Source organism: Dermacentor silvarum, chromosome 4 (assembly GCF_013339745.2).
Source record: "Dermacentor silvarum isolate Dsil-2018 chromosome 4, BIME_Dsil_1.4, whole genome shotgun sequence".
Classification (NCBI taxonomy): Eukaryota; Metazoa; Arthropoda; class Arachnida; order Ixodida; family Ixodidae; genus Dermacentor; species Dermacentor silvarum.
This window is the reverse complement of record NC_051157.2, coordinates 213,676,131-213,699,068: the sequence shown is the minus strand read 5'-3', so window position 1 is coordinate 213,699,068 and position 22,938 is coordinate 213,676,131. Positions and strand designations below refer to the sequence as shown.

Below are 22,938 nucleotides of genomic sequence, written 5' to 3'. Positions count from 1 at the left end.
ATTCTTTATTGAAAAGAGTCGAAACTCATTGCTTATTGGAATCAGATCAAAAGAAAGAAAGGAGAACGGTTCTCAACGAACTCAAAAGGAACGGCTATACAACGGAATTCATTTGGAAAACAACCCGACAACAAAAAAGAAAAAACAAACTACGAGACCTCCAACCGTTGACTCCTCCTCGACCACAGAAACGAGTGTCCATCCCATATGTCAAAGGTACCAGCGAAGCTTGCAGCTGAATATTGAAAAAAGAAGGCCTCAAAGTCGCGCATAAACAGATGAACACTTTGAATATCCTGATTCCTAAACCAAAAGACCGTCCACCAAAAGAAAAAGCTCAAGGCGTCTATGAAATCAGCTGTGCCGACTGTCCGGCGTCGTACATCGGGGAAACCAAAAATCTAAAAGAAAGAATCAGACAACATGAAAACGACGTCAGAACATTCAGCCGAATACGCAGCGCCGTCGCCGAACATTCCGAAGACGCCGACCACAAGATTTCTTTCCAAGAAACCCAAATCCTTCAAACAGAGACAAACTGGCGAAAAAGGCTACTACTGAAGTCTGGGCACATTCAGAACACGGCGGGTAATATAAACCGCGTGAAGGGCATCCTTCCTTCTTTGTATGTTCATGGCCTTGCATACACGACGAAGGGAAGAAAGGACCCCCCGCTCTAGGTCAGCAACATCAAAACAACTCGTCCTCCCCCCCCCCCCCCCCCTCTGTCCCTCGTCAACGCATTCCCGCGACTAAAGGGTGCCCAGCATCGGTCAACCCAGCCGACCAGCGACGCCGAAGGCCCCCACCCCCACCCGCGACCTCTTTTGTCTTTCTGGAACAGGTGCCCTGCCAAGTGTCTCCGCACCTTACGCTCTCTCCCCCTTCCTCTCCTTTGTTACGACGGACCTTTTAAAAGCGGCACACCGCCACCTCCGAAGAATACCCCCTGAAGAAGGAGCCGAATTGGTTCCGAAACGTCGGGCTAGTAAATTTCCTTATTTGGTTGGAGTCAATCTCGAAGTCTTAATCAATTTTCCCAACCAGACAGGTAATTCTGTCGAAATGTTTAGCTTCAAGATTATACCTGGTGCACATGTCTTGAACCAACGGATTTAAATAAACAGTTGGTCTGTAAAAAATGTTTTTTTTCCCTTCAATTTTGCATTATATTAGCTTCAATATTAAATGAAACGATAGCTTCGTCTTGTGTTTGAGGAACAAGAGAAGACCGTAACAAAAGAGGAGAGGTTTGCCACTCCAGGGACAAAACATTACGCTGCCGTGGTGGCGTAGGGGCTTTGGTGCTGCGCTGCTAAGCCCGCGGTTGCGGGATCGAATACCGGCCGTGGCGGCCGCATTTCGATAGGGGCGAAATGCAAAAGCACCCTTCTACCGTTGATTGAGTGCACGTTAAGGAACCCCAGGTGGTCTAAATTAACCCGGAGTCCCCACTACGGCGTGCCTCATAATGATATCACGATTTAATTAAAATTTTACTCCAAAATATAAAAAAATAAACGCGCACAACACCTGGAATTGCTGTCTGTTAGTGCCGCAAAGGCGCGTGCCTGTGATAAGAGAACTGGCGGGAGTACGAAGTGCCCGGAGCGTGCACTCGGGACGATGTATGCATCTCACAGAGGCTGTTCGTATTAACACACCAGTAAATTGACGCAGACGTCGCCGTTCCACGCAAGATCTAGACGACTTCTTACTGTAAGCGCGAAGCTTCACGCCCTTCGTGCCTTGGCGCCGTCTCCTCAGCGGAGGTAATCTGACGGAAGCTTAGCCTTGCTGAAGTCATATTGCTTTGATTAATTCGCTCATAAGCTAGCAATGACATTTGCAACGCGAGTACTATGCATAACTGCAGTAATAATAAAAGAAAACTTCCGTGCTTGCGGCTGCCTGACCGCTTTCGAGCGCTTGCTGGTGCTCGGTTAGGAGCCGCTGGCGCCACCTGGTAGCGTTAACATCAAGTGCCTCACGCGCTGCCCACCTCTCTTTCCACTACCCAAGTATTCTAGTATACTCTAGCCTAGAGCACTGCACGGGCCTGATTTTTCGGCCTGAGCCTGGCCCGGGCCCGCTTTACGAGGCCCGAGCCCAGCCCGGGCCCGTAATACAAAGCCCGAGCCCGGCCCGGGCCCGGGCGTACATGACCGAGACCAGCCCGGGCCCGGGCGTTCATTACTAAGCTTAGCTAGGGCCCGTGTGTGCATGACCAGGCCCGGCCTGTAAGAAAAAAAATTTTTTTTTTTTACTTACAGATTGTGCCGTATCTGTCAGCCTCACCTTCTAGAGGTTTAATAAGCTGCAGTATATAAGCAATAAAAGGCCGAAATCTTTGTTTCTCCCACGGGAACATCAGTAATCTGGCCCATTGCCTGTGCTACTATTTTTCTGGTGGTGCGCATGCACTTACCTTGATTTGTACGATATAGTTCTATGATGTCATTTAGCATGCAAATATACAGGGCATTTCATTTTAGCTGAACCAAATTTTTAAAGATTGCCTCTGGCAGATAGCGCAATTATAATCCTTGATCTAAACTACTCGATGAGGTGGCCATTATTTCCACGAGAAATCAAAACGCTTAATTGAAGAATTAACATTATGAAATGACCAGACGCCGGCACTCGTAGAACCAACAAGGAAAAAGCGAGCTTTATTGTCTTGGGCGTTGTTTATATGCCCCGAGATCGCAGGGCAAGGGAAAGGGCACACGGGGAGGCGAAAGTGATGGCCACCAGATAATCTGTGATAGCCGCGTGTGGGCTGACGTCACAACAATCTTCTTCCCCCCCCCCCCCTTTTTTTTTTTTCTAAGGGGAAAACCGTTCGGGGGGTCTTCGGATCCGAGTGGACCTCCTCAGGGTTGGGGTAGCCTCGAGAGGCCGTAGGTCTGTTGATGCAGGCGATCCCGCTGCAGGTGGGTCCTCTGGTTCTGGACGGCCCGTGTTGCCTTCTGGCCTTACGTCAGTGGGACACGGGACTGGTGAATTGGCCAATGAGCTGTCCGGCAGCCGCACCTTGACTTGGTCCAAGTGACGGCGTATGATCTCGCCCGTAGCCCCATCCGCCGTTACCATCCGGGCGCCCTGCGTTTCCCGGATCGTGGCCCGCGTCCAGGGCTCTCCTTGTCCGAAGTTGCGTACCCACACTGGATCGCCTGTCTGCAAGAAGCCGGGCACATCAGTCTCGCAGGGGCTACGTTCAACCGGAGCAAGAGGCACCACAGCGTTGTCTAATCTAGAACGCGGCTGGAACCCCAACAGCCGCATTGCAGGTGTTTCGCCGCAGGCCAACGGGGTCCTTCGGTAACTATGCAGGATCCTCGCCAAACGGGTTTGTAACGACCCTTGTCGGTTTGTCTTCAATTTCTGCTTCACGGTTCGCACAGCCCGTTCTGCCAGTCCGTTTGACTGCGGGTGATACGGTGCGGTGCGCAAGTGTAGGACGTTATTGCGCCGCATGAAATCGGCGAACTCTTTCCCCGTGAACTGTGGGCCGTTATCTGACACAATGGTTTCCGGTATACCAAATCTGCTGAACGTGGTGCGCAAGGCCTCGATGGTTGAGCACGCTGTGGCGCTTTTCATGGGCACAACCTCAATCCACTTGGTATGAGCATCTACCAATGTCATCAACATGTATCCTTCAACAGGACCAGCAAAATCTATGTGTAGCCTCGACCAACGTCGTCCCGTTTCCGGCCAGGGCACCGCCTCCTGTCTAGGCGGCATAGGAGCCGCTTGCACGCAAACCTGGCAGCTTTTTACGAGCCGCTCTATGTCCGCATCAATCCGCGGGTACCAAAACAGTGAGCGTGCCAGTGCTTTCATCGCACCGATTCCTTGGTGCGTGTCGTGCAACAGATGTAGCATCGCAGATCTTGCCTCGATGGGCACCACCACACGATGGCCCCAGTACACGAGTCCCTGACTGACAGTCAACTCGTCCTTCCTGTTGAAGAATACCTTCAAAAGCTCGTCCTGTCGAGCCAGGCGTCGTGGCCAACCTTCCTGTACCCACTTCCGTACCTTGGTTAACTCTCTATCCTTTGAAGTCAAGGCCGCTAGCTGTTTGGCCGAAATCACCCCATCGTTGAGGCTGTTTGTGAGAAGAACGTACTCACAACCATCGCAATCTTCGGATTCCTCGGGAACTGTCGATGAGGATACTGGAATCCTGCTGAGCGCGTCCGCGGGAACGTTGGCCTTGCCATCCTTGTGCTGGATATTGTAGCTGTAGGCGCTCAAGATAAGGGCCCAGCGCTGGATCCGGCCCGCAGCCATGGCAGGTACAGACTTGTCTGGATGGAAGAGGCCTACGAGTGGTTTGTGGTCGGTTATCAAGGTGAAAACTCTGCCGAGCAAATAGGCACGAAATTTAAGCACACCAAATACCAATGCGAGGGCTTCCCGCTCTAACTGTGAATAGTTACGCTCTGCTTGGGTGAGTATGCGGGAGCGGAAGCCGACCGGACGTAACACACCTTGACCCACATCGTGGGATAGCACCGCGCCGATTCCGACTGGCGACGCGTCGCACTCGAGAATTAGAGGCTTGTCGCCGTCAAAATGAGCTAACCACTCGGCTTCCTTGAGCCTCGTCTTCACCTCGTCAAAAGCTACCTGCTGTGGGCAGCCCCATCGCCACTTTACATTTGTGCGGAGAAGCTCGTACAGGGGTGCCATTACCGAGGACGCGTTCTTAAGGAACTTGTGGTAATAAGTGACCAGTCCCAAGAATGATCGCAGTTCTGCTGCGCTTTGCGGCTCCTTGACCTCGAGGATTGCGTCAATGTTTTCCGTCTTCGGCTGCACCCCATGAGCACTTATTCTGTGACCCAAGAAGTCAACTTCCGGTTGGCGAAATTTGGACTTGTCCGGATGCAACCGCACTCCCGACTGTTGGAACCGCTCCAATACTTTGCGAAGCGTGGCGCAATCATTCTTTTTTTCTGCCACAATGACATCATCGAGATAGACTTGAACCCCTGGCAAACCTTGCAGTATTGCTTCCATGCGGCTCTGAAACAACGCAGGGGCCGATGAAACCCCGAATGGTAGTCTAGTGAAACAGAAGAGCCCCTTTTGCGTATTCACGGTTGTAAGTAGCTGGGATTCTTCATCCAAAGGAAGCTGGTTGTATGCGTCGCGCAGGTCAATCGTAGTAAAAACCTCCCCTCCGTTTAACGTGGCTAGTATATCATCGACGTGGGGAAGAGGATACTGCGCTGTAAGACAGGCTTGGTTCACTGTGACCTTGAAATCCCCGCAAAGCCTTATGCTGCTGTTACGTTTCACCACTGGAACTACGGGCGCCGCCCATTCGGAGTGTGGCACTGGTTTGAGTATGCCATTTTCAACAAGTCGATCAATTTCCGCGGCTACTTTGGAACGTAACGCGTACGGCACTTGACGAGCTTTGCAAAACCTTGCAACGGCGGTTTCTTTTAGGCGCAGGTGGGCAGGAGGACCCTTGATAAGGCCCAGACCTGGTTTAAACACGTCCGGGAATTCTTTTAACAGATCTTGGACATTGACCTTTTCTACTGGATCTGTGATGGGCTCACCCTTGGCTGATACGCTGCAAACCGGTACATTAAGTAGGTCGAACGTTTGGATGAGGTCTCGGCCGCACAGGTTGGGCCCTTTGCATCCCAGGACGGTCAAGGTGCCTGCCACGGAACGCCCTCCTGTAGAAACGTTAAGCTTCAACTGTCCGCTCACCGGAAGTTTCCCGAGGAAACAAGTTAAGTTCAATGCGGAGTCTTGGAGTTTAGGCCAGGCCGCCCGATGTTTTATATACGTTGGCCATGTGATGAGTGAAACGGGTGAACCCGTGTCTAGCTGCATGGTAACCGGCACTCCGCCCCACTCCAACGTATGAACCAGCGGCTTGACTGTTCCGAGGGACCCGACGTGGTCTTCCGCAGCCCCCAGCATAAATAGGCCATCAGCCTCAGCGTCGTCATCCTTCGGCTCTAGCATACTGACGTCCTGATGTGACACTCTCGGCGCGGTAGGTAATTTATCTGCGCGACGGGAGCACACCCTCGCCAGGTGCCCACGTTGACGGCACTTGTAGCATATAGCTGAGCGGAACCGGCATGTTTCTGCGCTGTGCCCTTGACCTCCGCATCTGAAGCATGACATTCGGCGTCCCTCCCTCGGTGCGCCTTTCTCTGTTACCGCATACACATTTTCGTCTGACTTGGCCGCGCCTATCCCTCTTTCGTTCTCAACTGCCAGCTCGGCTGCCAGCGCTATTTCTTCGGCCTCGCTTCTGGTCAGGCCTGTTTTCGCTAACAGTTGCCGACGTACACTGGAGCTTTGCAAGCCGCATACAATTCTATCCCGCAGCATTCTGTCCAGACTGTCTCCGAAATTGCATGTGTTAGCAATCTGACGGATGGCCAGAAGAAATTCTTTGACCGGCTCACCTGGCGATTGGTTACGCGTGAAGAACTTGTACGACTGGGCTATCTCGTTAGGCTCCGGCGAAAAATATTGTTGCAGAAGGGCCACGACCTCGGTGTATGAAAGTTCGTTCACCTTGGCTGGCGCGCAGCGTCCGGCAATCACGCCCACCGTGTTGGTGCTCAGCGCTGCAACGAGCAAAGCCCGTTTCTTCTTCTCTTCCGTAACGCCATGACCCTCGAAGAATGCCTCTAGACGAACTTGATACGCTGTCCATTCATCGGTGGCCTCGTCGAACGGTGGTGGGCCTGTATAGCTGGCCATTCCGTTTTCCTGGTGGTGTTTGTCCGTCATCCCATCCTCGTCGCCACTGAAATGACCAGACGCCGGCACTCGTAGAACCAACAAGGAAAAAGCGAGCTTTATTGTCTTGGGCGTTGTTTATATGCCCCGAGATCGCAGGGCAAGGGAAAGGGCACACGGGGAGGCGAAAGTGATGGCCACCAGATAATCTGTGATAGCCGCGTGTGGGCTGACGTCACAACACATTATTATGCTAATTAACGTTTTAAATAATTATTTTATGGCACATCTTTCAATCTACGAATTATAGCCGCTGAGTTCGCAAGGCATATCCACCTGGAACGAATTCTCAGGACTAAACCAGTTTCAAATAATTTTCAAAGTGTCCGACGAAATCAATCGAATCAAATCAATTTATTGTCCAGTTTACATGCTGGACGGTCATTTTGGACTAAAAGCTACATATGTAGCTTGACATATGTAGCTGGGCACGCCATGTAATGCGTAGGATGGATAACCGGTGGACCAATAGGGTTACATAATGGATACCTAGAGAAGGAAAGCGCAGTCGAGGTCGGCAGAAAACCAGATGGAATGAAGAAGTTAGGAAATTTGCAGGCGCAAGTTGAAAACAGCTAGCGGAAGACAGGCGTAAGTGGAGATCACAGGGAGAGGCCTTCGTCCTGCAGTGGACATGAATAGGCTGATGATGATGATGATGTAGCTTGACGTGACCCAAAAGACCAGGCAAGGCAATAGTACAGCAAACAGTGCACACATGCACAATAATTCACATATATTTCCAGCTATCGCTGGAATTCCTCATAGACGAAATAGCTATGAACGGAAAGACAAAGAATATTTGCGTCATGGTGAGTTAACAGAATTGGAAAAACTTTTAACAGAATGCATTTTAAACAACACTACAATAACAATACTAGCTATACAAAACAACGCAACACCACCTATACAACATAGCATGAGACTGAATTTTACAAGATCAACATTTGCTAAGAAAACGAAACAGGATTTACATTATATACTCAGAACCATACACAAAGGCAGAATAATAATCACATCAGATACACAAGCGACCAAAGTGTCAGCTGAGTTCTTTCTTACTGAAATTACCGCCATTTTTGTATCTGTTCAAAGTGAATGGTAGGTAATGTATTAACGACTGAAGCTTATAGAGTGTTCTGAAGTATGGAATGGACCATATCTCAGGATTTCTTGTGTTCGCATTATAGCGACGACGCTCTAAGGATGCTAATTGTTTTATGTAGTTCCAAGCTAATTCTGACATTGATGGCCTAATTGAATATTTAACATAATTACATGAATTAACTTTTTAATTAATTATGTTACAGCACATCTTTCAATCTACGAATTATAGCCGCTGAGTTCGCAAGGCGTATCCACTTCGAACGAATTCTCAGGACTGAACCAGTTTCGATATACTAACTTTCAAAGTGTCCGACGAAATGCATGGGCGTTCCAGTTAACCTTTTGAGAAAAACGCTGTTTTATGCATTGAAGCACAAAAGTAACTGGCCTTAGCGCTAAAATAATGCCATAGTATTAAAACTGGTAATAGTGCGATCGCAAAAGCGGTAACATGAAAATGGTTTCAGGAGTGGTTCTTTGTATAATTTATTTTTCCTTACGCGGAAACAATGTTCGTTTTTGCGGAAAAGAAAAAAAAATTAGCGTAGCTTGCACTGGCGGCGCAATGCTAAAGAGACAGCGGAGATGATGGGCACCTAGCTAGTCCTGGCTTCTGGGCTAGGCTAAGCACTACCAAGTCATCCCCAGCATTTCCCGGAATTGATTTATTATTGATTGATTATCGATTAGCTATTGATTGGCTATCTATTGTCTATTGCAAGATATTGGCCACGTATTTGGGATAGGTTAAGCACTACCAACTTATCCGAATTTATTGATTATTGATCAATTATCAATTAGCTATTGATTGGCTGTCGATTGCAATTGGAACATGCGGCACGTGTCTAGACTTGCCTGAGAGTGCCAACTGTGCGGGGCCACATTCCAGCGCGCTGTACGTGCCACCTCCTCTCCGCTTTCATTAAAAAAAAAAAGAAAGAAATTCGAGTCGCTACACGATCGCCCATCGCCCCAACGGCCGCAGCATGTTCATTTAATGGAACCTGTTTTCCAGCTTTCTCCGCATTGCCAGCCTCGTGCGCCTCTCTCCCGTCGCCCTTCCACTCCTCTGAACTGGAATTAGCTGCGCCTATAGCTGTATGCCGCACCACCCTCCGAAACACGAATGGACCACGCCAACTGTGCTGCTTTCAGACTGCTCGCTGACCCCTGCTTTTTCGCAATTATGCGAATGGCTTAAGTCGCTCGTGCTTGTCTTTGTTGGTTGCGCCGAAGTCGTTCCTGGCCACGTGGTTTCTCAGCCTCATTTGACTCGCCGCCGAAACGGAAGATGGCGATCCACCTTCTGATTATTGGCAATTCAGGACGTTGCCGAAGAAAAGAAAGTGTACTGCTTTAGATTTGGAAACGAAGTGCATCTAACTGAAGAGGCGATCGTCGCGAGCATGCTTGCATCAGATAGCGACAGTGACGGCAACAGTGGCAGCGGTAGGGCAGGCTGCTTTAACGTTGTTCTCGCAGTAGGCCCTGCACATGATTCATTCAGTCCCTACGGGGCTTCGTTTTCATGAAGGGCCTTCCGCTGCACTATGTATAGCACCCAGATACCTTGGAGCAGGCTGTCAGCAAGCTTCACATAATGCAAGCACGGCTGACGTACATGGGGTTTTCTTGTGCAAGTCATTGAGAAATGCGTGGCGAGATGCTAGTGGTAATCTCGCTCCAGCATTTCTTCTGGATTTCTGAAACTGACAGGCTGCCACAGTAACCTTCTCGCATTTTTAATAGGCTCCTTTTGAGGACACCATCATCATTATCATCATCATTTATTATTCACTAAAGGCCCCTGCTTGAGGTAACACATAAGGAGGTGGAATCACCACTCAGATCATTTGCAGTAGAGGAACCAGTGCACGCGCCCATAGTGTAATTGAACCAGATATGGGACTGCACGCAAGAAAACACTATGGTTCTGCCCCCGTCCGAAAAAACAAACAAGTCAGAAACTTGCAGTAATCCTTCATTCCGTCGCTTCCGAGGGGCAATCTGTGATCGAGTTTCGAGAAAAGAAACGAAAGCATAGCGGCATCGTTTATATACGGCAGCATTGTTTGTATATACTAGGGCCCAACAATGAACAGAGTTAATCACACCCCTTTGAGTAACAGATGAGCGAGCATGTAGCGGTGACCCTTTGAGAGATTAGAAACCAGACAGACATTAGTTTTTAGGAGCGCAACGAACAGAAACACCCTCGAGACAAAACCAAAACTAACCGCTGGGCATGCGCGAGCGATTGCTGAAATGCCAGCGTAAAAAAAGAAACAATAGTTGTGGGATGAAAACCAAGAAACTACGAAGCAAAATGAAAAATGAGAAAATAAATTCATTGTATCCACACAGGGTGGCAGCAATTTCTTGGCAAGAAATAGTTAAAAAATTGGCAGGTTTTTCAAACATACAGAGGGCACCATAAATATACAGCATCAACCATTGGGGACTTGTTTGCGGCGTTGCATGTTTACGACATTGACCCTCAAAGGGTTAAGAAAGGCAACGGAGAAAGAATGTGCAATGGAAATGCACAAATATGTGGAGTGCAGGTGATTGGTTTCTTCATCACGGCAGTACAACAGCTCCCACTGCTTTGGCTATGATGTGGTATTTAGCCTCTCGGGAGTGGGCCGGCGTTACCCATGCCCTTATTCATCAGACCAAGTGTCCTTTAATTGTGAGGCTTGTGAAGTGAAGTGAAGCTTGTATTGCCTCACAAGTGTCGGCGGTAGTGATGGTGGTGGTGTCACGCTAAAACCCTATCGAAAACCTGTCGAAAACTCGTCTCGTTCACTTGCAGGGTGCGTACAGGTCCTTGAAATCCTTGAAAACCCTTGAAATTGAAAAGTGCATTTGCAAGGCCCTTGAAAGTCCTGGAATTTTTTTCCTTCCTTGAAAATCCTTGAATTTCGTGAGCAATGCACTCTGATATCGACATTGCGACCTTTCTGTGGTAGATCAGCATCGATCTGACATACTCCCCATTTCAGAAGCAATACGCCTGCACGAGCACACACGGTTCCATTTTGCAGAACTGTGGGGAAAAAATAAAAGGCTTCACCGCATCAAACCGTGAACGGAGTGAGAGATGTGTGCCGCGCTTGGGTGCTGGCTCGGCTGGCAGTGTTTACGCTGCTTTCCTCATCCTATCGTTCGTTTCACTCCTCGCCCGTCGGTCGGCCTTTTCCCACTTTCCCTCTTGCGCGCGAGGTGAACCTAAAGAGAGCTATGTTGGAGCAACTTTACCACTGATGCTCAGTGCCTTTGTGCCTTCGGCTGGAGATTTGTTATCATTTTATTTATGGTAATATAAGTGCAACAACATTATGCTGAATGTTTTCGAAATGTTTGTTGTGTTAACTTTTAATATTGCAGACTTGAGAAATGATCAAGACAAGACATGTTTTACAAAATTGCAATATACTGTAAATCTATTTTTTATAATATAATGGATGTGTAGCAAGACTACACTGAATAGTTTGGAAATGTTCGGTAAACTTGACCAGTTAATACTGGAGAAGTCAGAGTAGCTGTTGGGAGCATTCAGTGTGTTTTGTGAACTTCCTTTTCTTTGGTATTGTTGTGAACTTGCAAAGTGATCAAGGTTACACAATATTAACATCATTGGGATATACATTTATTTCTTTTGATTTTAGCGCAATAACCCTATGCTGAATGTTTTGAATATTTTTGGTGAACTTTACCAAGTCCAACAGCGGCTGGAGAAATCTCAGCCGCTGTTGTAAGCATTCATTTTGTGTTGTGATCTTGAGAAGTTATCAAGGCTAGACGTTTTATTATAATTGTGACATACATTTATTTATTGTAAGTGCAATAAAACAAGTCATTTTTGGAAATGTTAGAGTAAAGAAATCCTACTTTGGATGCCGCTCTGAGTCCTTGAAAAACCTGTGACAGGTCCTGGAAAGTCCTGGAATATCCTTGAATTTTTGCCTTGGGAACCTGTACGAACCCTGACTTGGTAAATACCAAAATTGACATGGAACGGTACCAGTGTATGACTAACATGACTGATTGGCCATGACATCAATAACATCACATGCTTGTCAGTTACATCACAATTAACGATAATAAAATGACGTGTGGCGCATACCCGCAATGGATATGCGGGTATGAGTCAGGGACAAGAAAGAAAGAAGGAAGCAAAAAAAGAAAGAAAGAGAGAAGGAAAGAAAGAAATCACGTGTGGCTTATACCGGGGCCACACATTTCAGCTCTGCTGGTTTACCATCTGTGCGGTGTGCATGTACCGGGTGGTGGTGTCACGCTAAAACCTGGATGCGACCAGAGTTGAGCAGGTGTGGGGAAAGCTGCACTGGCGCCCCATCACGTGATGTGCGCGTCCAATCAGGGTTGTTTGGTGCATCGCGGGGAGGGAATGGGAGGAAAGAGGGTTGGCGTGCACTCTGCCGGGCTTCCCTTGCCACAGATCAGTCTGGGCGACCGGCTGGGAAGGCCACGCGTGTTGCGTTCCGCCGAGGAGCAGGCTGCGTTTGAGCAACGGTGCCGCGAACTCACTCGGGAAAGGGCTCGTCGTCGACGTGACCATTCTATAGCGTGACGGCTTCCGAAGCCCAGGCGAAATGTCAGCGAAAGCTGCGGACCCCGAGTTTAGGGCAAACGAAGTGGAATGCCTGCGACAGCGTCGTCTTGCCACCAAGCTTCGCTTACTCACATTTTCTAGACAGTCGAAGGGCTGGTGATTTTTTTTATTTGTAAAGAAGAAAATTTAATTTAAAAAAAGTTTACCAGTGTGCATGAGGTGAGGGCACCTTCACAAGAGTCACTCAACACCATTAACCTCGAGTAGTTCCAGAGCTGCTTCAAATAGGGGGAGAAAAATTTGGACAAGTGAATTGACATCATTGGAGATTATTTCAAAGGGAAGCAAGTGCTTGTTGTCCTTCTGAAACAGTCCATTCTTTTTTGGGGTCCCCCCTTGTATGCACATCGTTTGATCTTTCGAACTACAACTGTACTACTGCTTGAAAGTTTGGGTACCGCTGTGTGCAAAAAGAGTGAAGTTCTTGTTTTCTTGTGTTGCCCGTGCTTACTCGAAATAGGAAGGACGCTGCTGACCTAGTCACTGCCTGACCTGTCCAGTAGTCACCGGACAAGACAAGCGGCGGCTGGCAAGCCAGCACATATGCATGTATGCCATGCACAACTTGTGCGTCCAACATTTCTTGCTTAACATAATAAATAGTGGCATGTTCTTGGACGACATTGTTGTCTTCTGTTACAAAAAAAAAAAACGCCTAAGCTTCACCTTTAAATGTGGAATGCGATGGCATTCAAAGAGCCCCGACTGCTTCTCACGCTTCCTGGCAACTGCAACTTATGTAATCGTAATGTTTACCTGCAAACGATCGCTGTGAACGCTATGCATGAAGGTGAACTTTCTGGTTCTTTTTTTCCCCCCCGCCAGGCGGGTGCGCTGCTTCCGCGGATGTGCGAAGGCGAGTGCTATCTGGATGGTCCTGCAAGGAACTGAGCGGGGCGCGCCGCTTCTGCTGAGATAGACCTCAAACAACAGCTGGAAAAGCGGTTGTGTTTGAGTTTCCCGCGTAACAGAATAATGTTTTCTCATATATTCAAATACAGTCCGACGCTATCATGTCTGTAGGTTGTGTGCAAATGGTACTTTAAGAATTTTCTAATGTATTTTACTTGGAGAAGTAATGCCTATGCACCACGCGCCTGCATGGTTTGGAATGCATGGTTTGGAAATCGTGGTTGGGGATGATGTTTCTCAACGGACAACGCCACCGATGCTAAATTTTCTGCGACATGGCGCCCTTAGCGCTATCACAATAATATTGGTGCTCAGAATTATCAGCCACCTCCGCACTCGGTGTCCGTGTCGACGCGAGCTGTGATGAAGGGAGAGAAGTGCTGGACATTGAAAGTTGCAAACCCATGATCATTCTGCTAGCTGAAAGAGGTCAACCCTCTCAACCAAGCTTTTACCATACTATCCCTTGTCTGACGGCATGCACTACATTGGCCGAAATAGACTGATGGTTGCATGTGTATAGCACTGCCTTCACAAGCTTTCCTTGCCACTTGCACATAAAGATGGTTTTTTTTCCCCCGGAGTAAATGTTCTTTTCTTTTTTTAGTTACAAATATATGGTCTTTCAGGCAATCCCCGCCAAGGCTGAATAAATCAGTTCCTCAGATACTGTGTATGGCCTTATAATAGTGTGGATAATATTTTCTTCTATGAGTCCCTCAACTGCATCCTCACCTTATACAGTGTAGACCGCTTATAACGTAAGTCGCCGGAGTCGCGAATATCCGCACTATAAGCGGTACCGCACTATAACCAAAGCAACAATTTTCAAGGCCCGCACATATGCAAAACATGTACACCCAGCCGCCACGCGTATGCGACAGTCGAGGAATGCGGCTTGAACGTTCGCATTAAATTTATAGTCGAATCTCATTAATTCGAACCAAATCACGCGGCGGCGCCTCCGACCAGCACTGCTCCGGCACCGCCATAGAGTAAAAGCTTAGGAAAGACCCCTCACTGTCGCGTGCAAGAAAAAAAAAAAGAACAAGAAAAAAAAATGCGGCGGAAATTTTACCCTCTCCCAAATGGCAAGTTCGCCGATTCTGCGTTGCGCCGGAACATGCGTGTATGTGCCGACGTCTCAGGCACGCTACCGTAGCCACGCGTAGAAAATGGCAGTGAACCCTTCTTTCTCCTTTATGCTTCGTCTACTTTCTAGTCACGTGTTGACCTTGCACGCTGCGGCTACGGCGCAGAGGGAAGCAGCGGCGCTGTCCAAGGCCGGCCAATGAAACTGCCCACGCCGGCAAACGTCCGCTTCCCAATAACGGCACAAAACAAAACCTCGGGCAGCTGGCGCCGAGCCGGCTGGAGCGGCAGCGCCTGCACGGCGGCAGGGCACGCACGGTGACAGTCGAAAGTGAGGGAGCCACGAGGGAGGGCGAGGGGAGCCACCGAAGCGGCGGAGTTGCCGAGGCAAAATCCGCTTCCCTGCCCCCCTCCTCCCTCACATTCCACGGTCTCCGCATGCGCCCTTTGCCGTGCCAGCGCCGCCCGCTCCCTGAAGTTTTGTTTACTGCCGTTATCGTGAAGTGAGCGTTTGCCGTTTCGTGTCCCTCGCTCGCTATGCACGCAGTGATATTTCACGACTCGCACTCAAGATTCTGGTTTCAGCCTCACTGGCTGTTCGTTCGCACCACGTGCCCTTCTCCTCCACTTCGTCTCTCTTTCTTCCTCAAGCACTCCTTGGGGCGCCCATTTGAGGGGAGCGTTCGCCGTCTCCGCTGACTTCCGTACTCCCAGGCAGCCGCACTGTAACCTTTATTTCGTTTCTCGCAACTGCACTATAAGCGATACGTGTATACATAGATTGCTATGGGAAAATTAACGGGAGTCTGAAAAGACCGCACTATATCTGGTCTTGCACTATAAGCGGTTACGTTATAAGTGGTCTATACTGTAATTGAATAAATCGGTACCTTTAAATTGTACATTAGGCAACTGTCAGATGCATAGAATACAAGTACATACAGTTGATTATTAGTTGAAAGAATGAAAACTCTGCAGCAAATTAAAGCAGAGAGAACAAGTTGCTTTACAGTTACGCACTGCTGGCAGGGGTTGATTGTGTCTGGTGTGCATGTGCTGTGCAGGCTTTACCAGGAGCAGCAGGCGCAGGCCCTGGAGCGGCTGCGGCTTCGCACAGCACGGGACCGTGATGCCCTCTGGCAGGTGCTCTTCAGCAGCAGCAGCAGTGGTGGCAGCCACAAGCAGCAGGCGCCCTCTAGTGGCCGGTCTGTGGGTGCGTGGCAGCCACTGTGCTTGGCTTGCACTGAATATCTATAGCATGAACAAGGGAGCCAGGTACACTATACTCTTCTGGCTAACGCACTGGCTCATTCACAATCAAATTTTGCACTAGTGCATGTACAGTGCAGTCCACTTATAACGATATCGAGAAAGACGAGAAATCCGATCGTTATAACTGATCATCGCTATATCTGGACTGCCGAAAAAAAAAAATGCCAAATATACCTTTGCAGTCCCGAAACCGAAACTGCCACTTGCGATAAAAAAATCGACGTCTTAGAAAGTAGGCCGTGAAAAATAAAACTTTTATTTATACCTCTAAATAGTGTCTCAATCGTTAGGCACGCTGAAATAGAAATATGCACTTGCTTTCGCGGAAGTTTCGGAGTCACAACCGCTGTGTGCATCGCGTCCATCTGCTGCGCGAACACTGGTGGCTATAATTTAGCGTGCATGAATTCAATGAGCGACTCGATCAACGACGTTGCACTTTCGTTGAACCTCGGGCTCGGACAAGCCATTGTCAATTTCGTCATCACTGCTGCTGCTGTCGTCGCCTCTCTCGCACAACGCCGCCGTCCGTCGCGACAACGATCGCCCCGTCGGAGTTCTCTTCACAGAACGAGGCAGCACTATTTGCACTCAGAAGCTCCTCCGTCGAAGCAACACCTATTTCGTCGTCAGTAGCGACGTGCTCCCAGAGTTCGGACACCACCGTATTGGTTTCGCCCATGGGGGTTTCGTCGTGGCGCACGAAGCCCGCCTTTTCGGTTGATCGACGGATATCTGCCAGTAGCCTGACCTCAGGTCGATAGAAGAGAAGTAGGCAGAGCCGTAGTCGAGAGCGTCATCGATCCGCAGCAAAGGGTAGACGTCCTTGCGCGTTACTTTAAGTGGTGGTAGTTGACGCAGAAGTACCAGCTGCCATCTTTCTTCTTGACTAGGACGACCGGTGATGCCCATGGACTGCATGAAGGTTTAATGACATCCTTGGTGAGCATCTTGTCGACTTCACGCAGTATCACTTCTCGCTTGGCATGGGACACGCGATAATGACGTCGTCTGGTTGGGCTGGCATCCCCAGTATTGATCTTATGAGTGACCACAGATGTCTGTCCCAAAGGACGGTCATTGAAGTCAAAGATGTCACGGTAGGACTTCAATATGTGCCGCATATTGGCTGTCTGTGCAGGAAGGAGGTCAGACGCTATCATCTTGTCAATATCACCATCGACGAGATTGTGCGAGGAGGAGGAAGGGACAGAGGACAAAGAAGCGTCGATGACGAATGCAGAAATGGCACACTCATCGATAGAAGAGATGTGGGCTAGAGTCATGCCGCCTGGGATAAGTTGCCTGCACCAGCTAAAGTTCAGTATGGGTAGAGACGTTCGATTATCTGTAACTCTAGTAAGGGTGTGAGGAAGAGCAATGTTTTTGGCGAATAAGATGTCAACGATCTGGATCAAGATATAATCTCCATCGGGAATGGCAGAAAAAGACCACAAGTTCACATATCTAACGGTTGAGGAGGCAGACGAACGTAATCCACTGAGCACAAGCGCAGTTGTCGTGTTGTAGGAGCGTCATGGTAGCATGGTTGGTCTAGCTGAAGCAAGCTGGTTCCACAGTCAATAAGGGCAGAATGGGCAGACAGAAAATCCATACCGAGGATGAGATCATGGGAGCATTTCTCGAGCACGGCAAGTTATACACTTGTGGATCGATCAGCAATACTTATTCGTGCAGAGCACATCCCTAGCACGGGAAACGTTCCGCCATCGGCGACGCGAATGAGCGGTACTGTGGGGGGCTGTTAGGACCTTCTTAAGGTGGCCATGAAGCTCTGAATTTATCACTGATGTCTGAGCCCCAGTATCCACTAGAGCAACAACATGTGCGTCGTCCAGTTTAATGTCTATCAGGTTCCATCTGGTATGCAGTGCGGTCAGAGGATTTGGCAGGCGGGTTGTCGATGCAGCATCACCTCTGGGAGCAGCATCGTCTAGTTTTCCCGAGGGAGTCGTTCAATCGGCGACATAGGGTGGCGGAATTGGGGCGAGCGAGATGATTGGTGACGAGACAATGGCGAATGCGACTAGTGACCAGTTGGCAGTGATTCCACTCCTGCGCCAACTGTGCCAAAGTGCACCAGATGGGATTTACTGCGCCATCCTGATACAATCGACGAAAATTGCGCCTAACTGCGCCAAACAGCCTCGGATTTGAGTCTATTGCCGACAATTGCACAGGGTGAGCCTTAGTTGCAACCTTAGTTGCTAAGTGCGGTTTCTGCTGAGGCTCGTGGCTTCAAGGTCAATTGCGATTCATTGGCGGACGTTATCTACTCCGGAAACTCAGCTAGTACAGTAGAACCCCGCTGATACGTTTTTCACGGGACCGTAAAAAAGAAAAACAACAAAGAAAATGTGCGCAAGATTTGGCCGCGGTCGTCGGCTCCCATCACACGCTTTCACTCGGACATACAGCATACGGCGTGCGGTGATGGCGTTATCGCCCTTTGACTTTATACGGAGCCGGGAAACGCAAGAGCCGAGAAACAGGAAAAATTGAGAAATGAGAGTAGTTTTGAACAACACATATTATTATTTTAATTCTTACATGTGAAAAAAGTCGTAAATTCACCCGAAAGCCGAAGCATCGATTGCGATTGCAAATTAGTAGACAGCTATACAGAGTAAGGATAGTAGTTTTATCGTCCGTATTAACTTGTAGACATTCGCTTATTGACTATATTAACAAGCGTAGTGTCAGTGCGCACAGCAAACATGAACACATCACACTCGATGAGTGCGGACACGCGCTGTCAAACGCTGGCGTGAGGAAGCACCGTAGCAGCAGCGAGCGAAGTAACCTTCGTGCTACTCTCTATCGCTCCAACACAAGCTGAGCGCCGAGAATACATAGTACGCACAAAGCTACGAGCCGCCGACGCACCTACACTGCCTAGACTCTGCCCCCAACGTAGATCGCTTACATAATACGGCCCGCGCGACCGCGCCCCACCGCGCAATACGCAGTTGATGCCATAGTATAACGTCGCCCCTTGCTCCCTCGCCGGTGTCTCGAGAGCGACGGAAGGCGCGCTTCCTCCCCGCTGTTCTTTCTTGCGTGCGCGAGATTTGGCCGCGGTCGTCGGCTCCCATCACACGCTTTCACTCGCACATACAGCAAACGGCGCACGGCGATGGCGTTATCGCCCTTTGACTTTATTCGGAACATATGCGCCATAACCAATTTTAGGGCCCCAACGCATTATTGACACGATCTTTAGATAGCAAATACGGATCTCAAAGGCCATGCTTTTGCTGACGTAAACCGAAAATACTTGATAGGTGTTGCCCCCGGCACTTTCGGCGGCCAATCCCATCGTCAAGCCACCAAGCCAAGCGACATGAATAGTCAAACTGGCCGCTCGGGCTGGTGCGGGGTGGCAGTTCGCAACGCATGATGAGGGAATGGTCCCACAGTTGCGACGCAACAGCGGGGTTACCACTCCATTGGGTCCTATGGGAGCTATGCAGGGGCTGGCCGAAAACAACGTAACAGCGGCGTTCTACTGTAGCTTGTTTGAAGCGCAGCATGACATGTGATTATAATAACTGCATGCCGCCAATGTGTCCATCATTTCTGTTTCTGAATATACCGGATGACATGTGGGAAAACTAGCAATATATGAAACGATATCAATTTGTGTGTCGCATGCACAGAACAGCATTTTTTTCTCCACGAGATTTGCAATGGATGGAAATGTTTACTAAGCTTCTGGTAAGAATGTACGAATTATTCGGGTCCTGGAATGTTAATGCGCTGTAAATTTCGCTTTTTCGAAATACTTGAGGGTGTGAAAAAATCAGCTGCTCCCAAATGCCAAATTACGTGCTCCGAAGTGCTCCAAAATGAAATTGCTGATGCTCCAAAAATTGCTCCAAATCAGAAGTCCGCAGTAGCATCACTGCCAGGTGGGGATGGTGAACGACGATACGGCATGGAGGGAGCGTCGTCATCGGTGGTTTGGGGAGGCTCGTGGTAGGGCTTAAATTGGCCATGATCCATGTCGAGGCGATGGTTGCATCCATGGGGCACCTGATACCAATACCACCGACTGTTACAATGGCAGGCCACGTGGCCAATACGACGGCAGTTGAAGCAAATGGAACGGTCATCAGCAGTCCTCCACTCGTCTGGGTTACAAGTACGGAGCAGCGGCCTTTGACCTCGGGCGTGCGAAAGTGAGGGACGGCGGTCGATCAGCTGGGAAGGAGCTGCGGCGCACACAGAGTCATTGGAGAGCTCCTGATGAACGATAGCTTGAACTAGTGGCACCATCTGGGAGCTATGGTAACAGGTACAGCCGCACGTAGAAGCAGGAGACACAGCGTCAAGCTCACATCGGATGATCTTCTGCACGTGTTCCACGATGAGCGGCGCCAACGGCTCAGGCACGTCTTCGCAAGACCACGTTGCTGCCGTGTTCGGAAGTCGAGCGAAATTGTGGGGAATGCGTCAACTTTTGGTAGCCTCAAAGCGCTTGCGCTCTTGGATGATGGCATTGATGATGGTGTCGCAGTCTTTGCAGATTAGCAGGTTGAAGGCATCATCTGCTATGCCCTTTAACACGTGGCCTACTTTCTCAGACTCTGTCATGCCGTCGTCGGCTTTGCGGCAAAGGGCAAGCACGTCCTGTATATAAGTCAGGTATGACTCTGTCGCTGTCTGAGCACGAGATGCCAGCTCCTTCTTTGCTGCTGCCTTTCTACCTGCGGACTTGCCGAACAGGGAACGCATCTTTTCCTTGCATGCATCCCAGCTCCCAATTTCGTCTTCATTATTCTCAAACCATACCTTTGCGGTTCCTTTGAGGTAAAATAATATGTTTGCCAACATGATCGTCTCATCCCAGCGATTATTCTTACTTGCACGCTCGTACACGGGTAGCCAGTCCTCGATGTCGATCCCGCAGAATGTGCTTGGGTCTTTTAGCTGAGCCAGGACGACCAATGTCGTTGCAGCCGCGTCGATAGGCGCAGACACCTCTTTCTTCCGCCATCGTGGATAAAGCCAAGCGTCGGCCGCTGCGGAGCTTCGTTGTATCGTGTGGGTACTCCGCACCTCCCACCAAAATGCCACTGGGATGAGAGTAGCCAAAAGGGATATGAAATTATATTTACAAGACATATACAGAGAGAGAGAGAGCTGCAGGCAACATGGCAGAACAACAACACGAGCACTGCTCTGATCGTCGTCTTCACCGTCTTTGTGGCGCATTCTTCCATGCTCGGCAGGATGCGTGCTTCAGTGTGCGGGAATAGCGCATAACAATATAAAGAAAGAGGAAACTTGAAGCAAGTCATCATCATAATCGCGTAGCGCCTTACCACTGAAAATGTAGTGTTTTGGACCTGGTAACTTCATTTAAAAAGAGGTAACCAAGAGTGCTGCAGACGCTCCTTGCTAGACATCCTCACGCATTCAGCAGGTGACTCTCCTTGCGTACTCCTCTCTTGAGGGCATCTGAAACCTTTGGATCCCATTGATCTTCTGAGTGTCCTCGAGGGGTCCACACATTTGTGTTAAGAAACACAGGTCCAGTTATCTTCCTCTGACACGATTAATAGCGCAAGAAAAACAGGCAAGCACTTGCCCGTGTCTACCTTTTAGGGGCGAAGCTCCTTATGGCGTGGCCCGAGCGTCCCGTCGTAGGTAACCGCCTCCGGAGTAGCGGAGAGTGAGTGGAGAGGAAGAGCGCGCTCTGGCGTGTGAGGGGGCTCGCATCGCGGGAGCTCGGCGGAGCTCCCGCGTGTGTGGAGAGAGTGTAGGAGAGGGTAGGTGCAGTGCTTCGCCGCTCCTTCTCTCGCCGTTCGCTCTCTCTCCTCCCTGCGCCCCACTCTCCCGTTCGCTCGCTCGCACGTATATATAAATGGAGTGAACCACCAGCGTCCGCGTAGCGAACGCGTGCTTGAACTGGCCGTAGAGGGCGGTACTTGTACTATATAACGAATGCATATACGCTGAAAAATGCAAGATGGTACGATACTAGAGGGCGTTACTTGTAGTATGAAAAAATAAAAGGTTAGTTTTATGAAAACAGGAATGACGTCACACGTACGGAAGGAGAGAGACGATCGCGCGACGACGATCGCGTGTTCTTCGGCGGCGCCGTACGCCAGGGGGTGCTCTATAATACAATTAACGCGCCGTCTTGGCGCGCGCGCGTTCAGAGGGTCTGCGGAAGATGGACAAGGCTGCTGAGCGGCGTGCGCGCAGGGCGGCGGCGGCTCGCGCTCGAAGAAGGGACCCCGACGTGCGGGCGCGCGAGGCACAGGGTGCGTACAGGTCCTTGAAACCCTTGAAAACCCTTGAAATTGAAAAGTGCATTTTCAAGGCCCTTGAAAGTCCTGGAATTTTTTTACGTCCTTGAAAATCCTTGAATTTCGTGAGCAATGCACTCTGATATCGACATTGCGACCTCCGTTCTGTGGTATATCGGCGTGGAATTGACAAACTCCCCATTTCATAAACAATACGCTGGCGCGAGCGCACATGGTTCAGTTTTGCAGAACTGCGCGGAAAAAATAAAAGGCTTCACCGCGTCAAACCTCGAACGAAGCGAGAGATGCGTGCCGCGCTTCGGTGCTGGCTCGGCTGGCAGTGTTTACGCTGCTTTCCTCACCCTATCGTTCGTTCACTCCTCGCTCGTCGGTCTGCCTTGTCCCACTTTCCCTCTTGCACGCGAGGCGAAGCTAAAGAGAGCTATAGTGGAGAAACTTTACCACTGAGGCTCAGTGCCTTTGTTTATGTAGCCAGCACTTTCACGAATATCCGCTACCGTTGTGCTACCATCAGAGCTAAAAGTAAAAAAAAAAGAAGAAACATTGTACTGCCCGATACCAGAAGTTCCAGTCCTAATAACAGCCATCTGACGCTTAACAATTGACTCCCACGCAGTATTTTTATTGATAAATTTGTGCACAGACATTAGTGCGACATAGATAGCGGATTCTCGTTGAGCTGCTGGCAACATTGGCAGGAGTCCGATCGGTGTTCTCTTGTGTCTCTACTATGCCGTGTTCAAAGCATGGCGCTTTGTATTTGGTATCGAGTGTGTGGTGCACGTGTGTTGTGTTGTGATGGACGCCTGTGCACAACGG

The 22,938-nt window shown here is 49.5% G+C and overlaps 1 protein-coding gene across 3 annotated transcripts in view; it reads left to right on the top strand.

The window, feature by feature from the left end:
* The window catches only part of LOC119450935 (uncharacterized), a 118,331-nt gene that overhangs the window by 65,879 nt on the left and 29,514 nt on the right, over positions 1-22,938 (top strand). For all 3 annotated transcript variants that reach the window (XR_007466611.1, XM_037714399.2, XM_049666354.1), the window contains one exon: positions 15,610-15,758. Coding sequence is in view for 2 of the 3 variants with exons in the window: in XM_037714399.2 (XP_037570327.1) it covers positions 15,610-15,758 (149 nt within the window). In the remaining variant the exon portion in view is untranslated. The remainder of the gene's footprint in view (positions 1-15,609; positions 15,759-22,938) is intronic.